Genomic DNA, 11,765 nt, shown 5'->3' with positions numbered 1-11,765 from the left:
CCCAAAGCACCGGTCCCCTGGTTTCATCTGAAATTGAAGGCCCTGAACTGCAACAGATTATAAGGACTAACCCAAGCATGCAGCTGTGGACTCTGTCCTAATGAGCCCGGTCAGCAGAGCAGCAAGTGACTACAAGTATCTGCTCCAACAAAGAGGGTAACTTTATAGCATTAAAATGTTACAGGAAAGCCTTCATAATGAATCCGTTTTTACAGATATAGACAGCAGAATAAATAGACACCAAAAAGCCACTTTTAATAAAAGGTGAGCTCTATTTTATGCTTTGTATTTTACATGTTTGAGAATGAAAAGACAAACATTTCAAAGACTACAAGAAAAACATGTTTCAAATTGTGCCTTAGTGCGAGAGATTAATATATCAAGTATATATACAGAGCGATATAGGACAACAAATACTTTCTTTCTCTTAAAAGAGTACTGTCGGTGGGGGGCTTCTGTTCCCACATGTCACTATTCAGAAGCTGTACAAGCAATGTTATAACCAAATATATGCCAAGAGTAGAAGAATCCCTTCAGACTTCTCACTGGTAGTCCTTAAAGTGTGCTATAACTGTTATATTCAGCAGAAGTTTGAGCAAACAGCTCTATAACCGTGGGATTTTTACACCAATATTCCAGTCCTTCTTTGAAAGATTTTCTTTACTGAGTCTAAGTTTGGAAATAAATCAAAAAGTGCATTTGCATCTTATGTGCAGAGCCTATTTGGGCCAGATGAGTTTCTTCCAAAAGAAGTCCAGATGTAGGCCGGTTTAGAGACATCAGTAAGAGACGAAACGCTCAGAGAGCCTCTATGGACTCCTGTCCTCCTCTGCTGGACTCAGAGGATCGCAGGTTTTCTCCTCAGCAGTCTGCCTCTCCTGTTTCCCATCCGTCAGTCTCTCCTGACAAACCGTCCCCAGCACTTTCGCACTGTGCTCCTGCGCTTTAGCCCTGAGTGCAGCAATGCTGTTCTCCCTCAGTTCCTCTTTAGACATGGTGGACTTGACCTCTGACCTCCTCTCCTCTGCTTCTGCCTCCTCCGCCTCCTGTGAGCTCGGCTGCTGCTGCTGCTGCTGCTGGGGAGCATCACACTGTCCTGTTCCTGTTGCCGGGGGAGGGGCTGTCTCCATGGACTTTTTGTGCATCCCTGCAAAGAGTTGCGGGTATTCAGATTTAGAATAGCGTCTGTTGATTGGTAAGCCATCTTGGACTGAAAATATCAAGCAAAAATAGTTCCGGTTTAGAAAATAATGAATGAATGGAGGATGGCGATAGATTGCTGGGGTGTAAAATGCAATTCAAAGTCAAAACCATGTACTGAATGCATCCAGACTAATCTTAAGCAAAATAAAGCATCTATTGTGCTAAAAGGCTTTTCCCTGAATTTCAGTCCATCTTTTGTGAAGGAGCTTTTTACTCTATGTTGAGTTATTTCAGTTTACTCAGAGAGACAATACTAGATGTTTACGAAAGACAGTAGCCTTACCAAGCAGCCAGGGCGCACAGGACTCCATGATGCCATCCTTTGCAGACTTGAGGATGGACTCTGGCAGAGGGATCGAATGCCTCACCATGGCGCCGTACAGGCCGTACTCGGCCATCACGGTGCTGCGACCCCAACACTTCTCCCTCTTCCTCCACTTTGCTCTGCGGTTCTGAAACCACACCTGTCACAGGAAGTCACCAGGAGGGATATTAGCTTCATGAAGATGAGTAAATGCAGAACTTCATGACCTAGCACGAATAAGTACTGAAGACTTCAATGGTAAGTGATACAGTGTTGAGGTGTTGACATTTGTTGCACTATATGATTGATCTTTTTCAAGGTTGATTAACGTGAACAGTTTGGAAAAGGTCAAAGATAGACTGAAGTAACATTGTTAGTCCTGGTAATAAACATGGCAAAGATTAGATGAGTTAATCCTTCATCATTAAACAGCTGGTGGAGGGGCTGCAGTGTGACGTCAGAGGAAGCAAAGTTACAGTGTCAAGTAAATTCAAGGATTATTTTTTCTTCTAAGGACTGTACTAACCAACCACTTCTTATAATGTTTCTTTTTTTTAAGTCTTGCAAGGGTTTTACTTTAATAATAATAATATAATAAATAATAATTCATTCTGTGTGTATCATGTTGAGCTTTTGACAAAAAAGAGATTCCTGGTTGGTAGGTTGTTTTCTTATCTACTACGTGGATTTAGGTTAAGATACAGTGAGGTCAATTTTTCTAAATTGAAAAAAAAAAAATTTAATTTAAAATTTTTTCAATAAAATATTATTTTCAAAAAAAAAAAAAAGTGGCAAATTAAGAACAATCAAGGGCGATTTTTCCCAACCTGGCAACAATAAGTAGCTCAGTCTGTAGAGACATGGTTTAAGATCAACATAGCCGCCTTTTCAAATAAGTCAGGAAATTGAGCTGATAGCTGGAGAGATGCAGGTTTAGTTCTCGAGCACTGCTGGGGTACCCTTGAGCAAGGCACCAAAATATTAGAATTAAACTGCTTAACTTTAAACTGCCTTCAATAGAGCACCTTTTGATATGTTAGTTTGTGGGTTACTCTTAAGAATGTGTTTACATATAATGAATATATAAATACATAAAACTGGTGTAGTTGTGAAAAGATGACCTCACTGGATATATTTAGTGTCACTTAAAGAACTATGACACTAACTGTGTCCTGTGTCTGGATTCAGTCCATTGATCTCCCACACCCCCTGCAGTCTACAGGTGTGAGGGATCTGAACCTCTTGTCAGGGCTCATCTCCTCCTGTGCTTCATCTGCAGACTCTGACATGTCAGACACTTTACAGCATGGTGCAGGCCTGCAGGCTAAGGACTCATTGATTGTGCAGCAACAACACAGGCCGCTTAAACACGCTGCTTACACTCCTCTGATGCCTCTGTGAGCGGAGGAGAGGAGGGGCTGGAATAGAGGGCAGATATTAAATTGAAAACGATCAAACCGTTTTTTTCTTCTTGGTAATTCTGATGATAACCCTTATTTCATACAAGATACTTTTTTTTCATGAGAAATTGCTTCTGTGGCACTCAAAAGAGCGCCAGTGTGAAAGCAGGAGGAGGAGTGACCCTGGGGCAGGCGCAGGCTGATTGAAAAATAAGTTAATTTCAGGCCCAATCGATGGCGGCCAGGCGGCCAAATATCACGGGAAATTAAACTACCGGGACTCGGGGGAGCCGCGCTATTGACCCGTGCTAATAAATTCAATGTAGTTATTTCATTTGAACTCCCTGCGTGTCTCCAGCAGCAGCAGCCTCAGCCTCACGAGCCAGTCTGATTTAACTAATTAAACTCAATGAGAAAATTGGGTGTTAATTTTATTTAGGATGGGAGCTTATTTATTTATTTCCCTTTTATTATTTATTCTGTTGCAGCGCGTAATGAGAAAGAGATTAAAAGGCGGCCCGGCAGATGGATGGGCCAGGTCACACCGCAATCTCCTTCCGCCTTGATAGCTTGATTAGGTCGTTAGAGGCTCCTTTACGAGAACAAATTGTTTCACATCCAACTGAACCTGATGAGAGATGATCTGCAGAGGAGGAGGCTGCAGAGAGGAGGCTGCATTGAGCAGAAGAGGAGGCTCATAGCACATTTCAGTGTCTGACAAGCCTGTCACTCACATTATCACTCACATTAGGTTATTATAATTATTTTCGGTGCTCATTTGAAAGACAGGTACTGTTTTTTCCTCTTAATATATTCATAACAGATAAAAAAGGATCGTAATTTTAGGAATGTAATTATAGACTTACATAGACTATTTTAGATTTTTTCCCCCCATATTTATGATTTCAGGATTTAAAACAGGTGTCTGAAATTGGCAGCACCAAACTGGCTGAAAACTGCCAACATTTGGTTGTGATCAGCTGGCGTTCTCTATACTGAATTTAATAGGTAGGCCTATTTGAAAAAATAAAAACAAAAAAATATATTTTCGTTTTTACCCATCTTATATTATTTATTTTTTATTTTACAATTTTTTTGCACATTTATTTCGTTTTAATTTTGCATTGAGGAATAACTGCTTTAAAGTGACACGTTGATGCCTCACAACGTGATTTAGACATGACATCATTCTTACGCTCGTACTTATGACTAATCGCAAATCACATACAGTCATATGCAAAGTTAAACGTATGTAGATGTATCCTTTGTCCAATTAATGGGCCAATTGGCAATAAGAGGAATGCTGCAACACTGAGAAGCAGATTTATGGATCGGGTCAGAACGAATCATTGTGCTATAATAACAGCAGGTGTCAGATGGGAGCATATCCTCACCTGTATCCTGTCTTCAGGAAGCTCTGTCTTCATGGCCAGCATCTCTCGGGCGTAAACATCCGGGTAATGTGCCTCGTTAAAGGCCTTTTCCAGCTCCTCCAGCTGGTACGACGTGAATATGGTCCTGAAAAGAAAAGAAATTTTATTTCATATTTGTAATTGTAATAAAAGGTAGAAGTGGAATCTTTTGAACAGGAGCCATGGGCTAAACTCATCTGGGAGGAACAGGAAACAACTTAAAAGAGGGGGGAGAAATAATTAAAGAAAACTATTGATCAATAACCGAAAAAAAGCTTTATTTGCAACACACGTCTAAAAAATAAAATAATGCATATGTAGCTATATATGTATAATGCACCTATGTTTCTGGAATAACAGAATGATGAACAATCTGAGGCTAATTTGATATAAATTTTGATCAGGGTAGACGAGCTAATTTCTGTATCAAAAACAAAAATATATGTAAATAAAAAAAGAAGCCCTGCATTTAACAATGTTCCTTATTTTTATGCAGCCTATCTTTTCAAAGAGGAACATGTGTGTAAAATAAACCTAGAAACACTCACCGGTGTCGTCTCTTCTTGCGTTTCTTGCTCTGACTAACTGAAGACTTTGACATTTTTCGTTCATTTGAAGATAAATCCTCGGAATCTGGATAGAAACAGGAAGAAAAACAAATATCAAATCATTTTTTATTAGCCTTTTTGACCATGAATTACTGGTAAACTTGAACGGTGGTGATATTGGTGATTTTTATTTTATTTTCAATTACAATTCAACCGTTTAATTAAGCCAGTTACATCAGAAGACAGTTAATAATATTAACAATATTAATAATAATAATAATAATAATAATAATAATAATAATAATAATAATAATAATAATAATAATAAGTAGCAGAGGTTAGCTCTGAGTAAGTGTCAGTGTATCTGTTACTGACCTGAGCTCGCAGACTGGCTGGTCTCCAGCGGGCCCGCGGACCTGCTGTGGGGCTGCAGGTGAACATCTTGTGCATCCTGAAGCACCGTCTCTAAAAACGCTGGCTGGCTGTAAAACGACGGAATACCACCAGGACCGATTAATCCCATCCCCATTCCCATCCCCACGCCAGGGCCCAGCAGAGACCTGGCCGCGATCAGGTGCGCTCCGGCCGGCAGCGAGCCAAGCGGAGTCCTCGGGGCCGTGGAGGGCTCTTTATTCAGCCCCAGGATCTCCTGGATGCCGAAGCCGGTGCACCTGGGCGGCGGATGAGGCGCGCTGCTCTTCGGCTGGTGGTTGTTCGTCCCGCCATTTGCTCCCAGAGAGGTTTTTTCCGACAGATTTAAACTTTCCGACAGCACAGCGCCTTGTTTTCCCGTCATGTTGTCTGCTATGCTACAGGAAAGGCCCTTTTTTTCTGACTAAACCGTCTCACAGGATGGTCCCCAGTGCATGATCCTCGATAACACACCAGAGTCCTTTAGAAAATGGTCCTTTTATCCAACAGGTCCATCCCAACAAGAGGCAACAGCCAGCAGCCAATCAGCTGCAAGGATTCAGGATTCCTGTGGATCAGGGATGCATTATACGCCCTCTCCGATTCATATCTGCATTTTGTTCAGGACTGTATGGATGGACGCGGAGAGGATTGAGGATACAGAGGGAACTGAAGGAACGAAATGACAACAAGGCTGCAGGAAGAAAGACGAGGCATCCGAGAAAAAAAGAAAAACATAGAAGACCCGGATTTCTAAAAAGATAAAGGCCTACCATCAAGATGCGGGGTTTATAAACTAAACAATTAAACCTATAAGCACCGTACAGTGACACAAGAAAAAACAATCACAAATTCGCTTTTTTGTTAAGAAGTCCAGCCAATTAAAATCGTCTATTTCATCACCAAAGTGAGCTAAACAAAAAAAAAAAAAAAAAAAAAAAACATATAGAAAATTACCCCAATCTAAAAGTAAGTCCGTAACCTATGTATTGCTTTTTGCTGAATAGTTTACACACACACACACACACACACACACACACACACACACACACACACGAGTAGAGAGATAATTGATCTCCAGATGCTGTGGGAAAGTCATCACACGCAATTCAAAGAGCCTCCCAAAAAGCGACAGCTGGACGACATGGAGCCGCGCGAGCCTGCAGAGCTGATCACACACACACACACACACACACACACACACACACACACACACACACACACACACACACACACACACACACACACACACACACACACACACACACACACACACAGATTATACTATCACAGGAAAACATACAGAACATAAATAATAGTTAATTAGACCAAAAAATCATCCCATCATGTAAATAAAAAATATATGATATAAAAATAAAGATCATGTTGATCATTTTCTTACAGCATTGAGAGCTGATTGGCTCTTTAGCTAATTATGTCTTCAATGGAAGTGTCATGGCTTGAATGCAAACTTGACCAAGTAGAATTTTTTTATCACAGCTGGCTTCATATACACGAACAATTTCAATAAAAAAAAAATATATATTTTTTTTATCAAGAAAAAGAGGAAGAGAAGCATGCATGTATATATTTGTTTGTGTTTGCCTTAACTAACAATTCATTCTATTCATACCTGAAATCAGACCAGGATCAGGTTTTTTTGGTGTTAAGAGAGGGACAGTACATGGTCTCACTATCATGAGGCTTGTTTTAAATATTCAGTTTTAAAGATGTTAGGTGTAATGATGTGGTTATGGGTCAGATTTTTGTTACAGGGCAAATTAAAAAAAGAATGTGCAAATTAAAAAAATGTTTAATACCTGTGTCAAGCTTAACTGCTTATATCTGCGTGGTTTTTATGAAAGAGATAATGCAACAAGTCCTTATATAATCACAAAAAAACTCAAGTAATCTAAACCATGTGTTCTTCTTAAATGACCAATAGGGGAAAAAGGCTCAAGAACAAGTGAACACAAAGATAACCTCTACTGTTGTGTTAGCACTGGGGCTCTTGAGCACCTAGCACTGATTTCAGTCAGGCGGATGAAGAGAAAATGAAGGGAGAAAAGAAAGAAGACTGGCAGAAAAAAAAAAAAAAAGGCAGAGTGTAAGTGACTCAGAGGGGATGTACAAGATGGCCCGAATCATTTGAAGCTGATTGGCCACTCCAAAACCCAGAGGTTTTCTTGGACTCCTTTAAATGAACTATTTGGAAATTATTTAGGATGAATCAATTGATTCACAATTGTAAGGAAATTCCAATACTCTAAAAAAAAAAATAAATAGATAAAAAAAAAACCCTCACCAATGATTTCTTTTCTTTTCTATTTTTTTTTTTTTTTTTTTTGGACAGGATTTTTTTTTTGTTTGCAAGGGTTTACTTATGATTAATATGTTTTCTTTTTGTATTAAACTCGGTTAAATAATATTTTAAGATAATAAAAATTAAATTATTTATAACTAAGCATAGAACAATTCAATTCCACTCTTTCATGGTTTTTTAAGTAAAAATAGGAATATACATTTTTATTGGTCGTCAAAATATATGACTAGTGGAGACAGATATGGTAGATGAATGCTATCTATATACAGTACGTGTGTCTGCACATGCTATACTATGCTTACAGAAGTTAGAGCCCCAGCTGGGCCACCCTGATCTAAAAAGTCTAGACACACCCCTGCTTTAAGTCATATTTAATATCAAACTGTGTGAAAGTAGCTCCTGATTAAGAAGGAGAAAATATTGCTGCTGCAATTAGTGTTCGGCCAGTTGAAAGTAATTAGGGCCTATTTAGTGGAAATTCTATTAATGAAGAAATCAATGTTATCAGGATATGCTAATGACGCATCAGCCTGTTGGGATGAAGTCGTTTATTAGCATGGAGGCTGTGAGTCAGGATGACCCGTCAATTACAGGCGAGTTACTGCTCCTCTCACTCCATCATCACTCTTGCATAAATCCATACTGCCTTCTCCTTTTTTTCTATTTGTTTGTTTGCCTCCTCTGTGTGTTGTGTGTAGATTTTAATAATCCATCTCCTCTAAAAACCACTGCACTCTGATTTACATGCAGAAAAGGGGGCTGCCTAATAAGGCTCGAGATTAAGGGAAGATTTAGTTCAGTCATTCGTGTAGACTGGGTTTGCCCATCAAAGAGCTTCAGGATCTGACGGCTGCAGATTAAAAAAAAAAAAGGAGCAAACAGCTGTTGGGGGGAATTTTTGTTTACTTGCACCCACCCTCCTCTCACTCAGCAACCTTTCTATGCTCTCTTTACTCCTCCTCTTCCTACCTCCACTCTTCAAAGACCCTTGATGCAGAAATTACTAAATAAAACGTCCTGTAGAAAGGGATCCACTCATTGTAAAAGCCAAAGACAGTGATGAAGGCTTCTAGTCTTTAACCTTCAAACAGGCGTATTCCAGCAGGTCAAAGCCTAATAAGCAGTTGTGAGATAAAGACGCCCACTGATGAATATCATACCTGCTTATGCCACAGCTAAAGCCTGAAATGCATTTTTGATAATGAATAACTTTTTCCTGGATGGTCTCTGCATATGAAGCAGAATGCATAAAATGACCTGCAGCATTTAGATTTTGGAGTTATTATCATTGGTATTGACTCCAGAAATTGTAGGCCTATGTTTATCATGGTGCAGCAGAGTCTGTTTGGAGTTTCCTGCCTGTTGTCCCTGTTACTTGCCCATAGAGGGCAAATGTTTTTTTAGACACTACAAAGAATGTGGAATAAAATTCATCAGGTTATTATTTTTTTTGGACTTTGACCTAAACTTAAAAAAGATTGCTTTATTGTCTCTTTCTAACTAGGCAGGTCAATTGTAATGCTGTAAAGGTTTTCTCTCTAAAATAAGGATGAACAAAAGCTGGCGTTGTTCAGTATTGCTATCAAACTGCATCCACCGACCAGGCTGCACAAAACTTGATGACAGCACACATGTAGAGCCGAGTCAGGGAAAAAACTCCTGCACAGCCGGAGCCCCTGCTTTCTCAAAGCACTCCGCAAGGCGTGATGTGATGTGATGCCCCCCTTGCTTGACCCCCTCCCCTCGTCTGTCCAGAGAGAGTTTGCAGGCCCCGCAGCTTTCTCATGGCTCCTCCACAATGGCGTGTTTGGTAGCTGCCCGTCGTCATTGCTTAATTAGGCGAGCAGTTGATTAATTTGCACTAATTGACAGCTAATTTAAGGACTCAGGGCACATCGGATTGACGTTTGTCGGGGCACAGAGGCTATGCGAGGTCACGGCAGCGCGCTGCAGAAAGGATGGATGGATGGAGCAGGATACAGGAGGTGGGCTTTTTCTCCCTTCATATGGATGAGCAGCATTGCGGGGGCTGAGGCTTTTCTCTGTCGGGGAGCAGGGAGGGGGCAGCGGGTGACAGGCAGCCAGCAGTGCGTGTAGCGTATTGGGGATGTCAGGTCGCTTACCACGTCAACGCGAAGCTCAGCAGCCTGCATGCATCGGTCAGCAGCAACAAGTGTCCGCATGCAACCAGTGCCAGCAGAGGCAGGGTCACATCCAGGAGCCTGAGCACAAACTTTGAAGCACTTCATGCAGAGACAGACATTGCTAATGTAATAGCCAAATCAGTTTCGTGAGGTAAGTTGCAAAACTGTAAAACTAACAGTCAGAAAAATATGTTACAACCAATTAAGATTTAAGAATGATGACATTTTGACATCTTATAATTCACCAGGCTTGATATTCAAACAGTTTATAATAAATTAGGGTTGTACCTGCAGCATTTTGCTCTTAATGTGACAAGTCATTGTTGAGGTGCTGTTCGTTGCTAAATTTAAAAGTCATTGTTGAAGGCCACGATATTGTTCTCTGTAATGACCTTCGAAGGGAAAAGAGAAGTGAGTAGGGGAGAACGGGGTAAGTTCAGCCTGTGGGTAAACTGACCCAACCCCTGTCTCTGGGAAACAGGACGCATCAGTGGTCACATGACTCTGGATTTAGTTAGCCCGCCTCATTTCAAGCTCTCTGTCATTAACAGAAACACAAGTTGAAGTGCTAAGTAACTTTTATTCTCCAAAAATCATTTTTTGCATGCCGAAGTAAATTTTCAACATATCACGAATAATAACTAAAAACTTAAAATAATTTTAACTATATTTAAAAACATACATCAAATGTGTTGCTGAACTATCAATGTTTAAAACCATGTGAATCGTGTAGCTAGGTATTAGCCTGAATTACTAGGCTAGGTTGTTTTTAACAAAATGGTGGCTGTGGGGTAAAGTGAGCCAAACTGCTTGGGGTAAAGTGACCCAGTGATTTAGCTTACCCCACATTGAGGCACTAAAGTGTCAGAGGTAAAACGTGTTAAGTGTAGTAATACATAATGATTTTTTTGTTTTGTTTTTTAAAATATGTGTAACATTGTGGACAAGCTAGAATGCCTAAGGAATACAGCAGGAAGACAAACTGGGGCTCAACACTCCTTGAGGAGATGCAGAGAGCAGCAACCAAAGTCCAGGGTGGAAAATCCATAAGAAAAGTGGCCACAGAGAGAAATATCGACAGGTCAACCTTACACAGATTCCTAAAAAAGAAAGAGGGAGGGGAAGTGACAGTGGCTACACAGGGACAGCAAATGCAAAGAGGGTCTTCACAGAGGAGAGGGAGGAAGACCTTGCAAACCATGTGAAAAAACTGGCTGACCAATTCAATGGACTCACAGCAAAGAAATCCCGTGAACTAGCCGACGAAATGGCAGAAGAAAACAATATCCCTGTCCTGAGAGCTGGAAAGCTAACCGTTCAGCAGGTGGCGCAGAACAGATCACAATTCAACTCAGGTAAACAGTTGGTCTTGTAGCTAAACAGATTCTTAGTTATGTCCCTATTCTTTTAGGTCGAGATTGGTTCATCAACTTCAAGGAACGCTACCAAAAAAGTCAAGAGGTCAACTTACCCCCATGTGGTTCAATTTACCCTCTGAGGTGGAGCAATTTACCCCTTAGCTGGGGCAAGTTGAGCCACAAAGACCTTTTTTTTTTGACAGTTTATATTTCCATGACCAATCATTATGGATGTGTTATAATTATTTCCATTGATGTGACACATCGTGAAATTAATGTACATGTGTTGATTTCACTTCAATTTCATTTCCACTTGCCTACAGGTCAAACAATGTAAAAAGTGGCTCAGTTTACCCCACTCTCCCCTATATGTGTTTACATTAAAATCAGCTCCCCTTCCTCCTGTTAGCGGGTCATGGTGCGTTCATGGCTGCAGTAAAGGGTAGCCCCAATTAACAAAATAAGAACCAACATAATTTGTGTCAGCTTTAACTGAACTGACCCCTCCAGCTATCAAGCAATGGAACATTTGTGGTCCTAAATACAACTTTCTATGAATTTAAACTGTAAAAACCAGAAAGCTATCTCAAATGTTTTTAGAAGCGAAGTGAACTAACTCTCTCCTCTCTCCATCAGGTCATGTGATGTCCAAGGTGTCACAA

General features: G+C 40.4%; 1 protein-coding gene across 2 annotated transcripts; it reads right to left on the bottom strand.

The window, feature by feature from the left end:
• Nucleotides 1-312: 312 nt before the first annotated feature.
• vsx2 (visual system homeobox 2) lies at nucleotides 313-6,169 on the bottom strand. 2 transcript variants are annotated; one of them, XM_074692379.1, is made up of 5 exons: nucleotides 5,243-6,169; nucleotides 4,868-4,952; nucleotides 4,302-4,425; nucleotides 1,487-1,667; nucleotides 313-1,210 (listed from the first exon to the last, which is right to left on the bottom strand). In XM_074692379.1, exons 1-5 carry the CDS (start codon nucleotides 5,661-5,663, stop codon nucleotides 810-812), a joined length of 1,212 nt encoding a protein of 403 aa, XP_074548480.1. In that variant the 5' UTR covers nucleotides 5,664-6,169; the 3' UTR covers nucleotides 313-809. The 2 variants fall into 2 exon arrangements, with proteins under 2 accessions (XP_074548480.1, XP_074548481.1); XM_074692380.1 differs by having other exon boundaries at nucleotides 313-1,147.
• Between the last annotated feature and the right edge of the window lie 5,596 nt (nucleotides 6,170-11,765).

Source organism: Halichoeres trimaculatus, unplaced genomic scaffold (assembly GCF_033239565.1).
Source record: "Halichoeres trimaculatus isolate MK-OKI-2021-1 unplaced genomic scaffold, fHalTri1.1 fHalTri1_scaffold_17, whole genome shotgun sequence".
Lineage (NCBI taxonomy): Eukaryota > Metazoa > Chordata > Actinopteri > Labriformes > Labridae > Halichoeres > Halichoeres trimaculatus.
The sequence above is the reverse complement of the archived record's forward strand: the minus strand, read 5'-3'. Positions and strand labels throughout refer to the sequence as shown.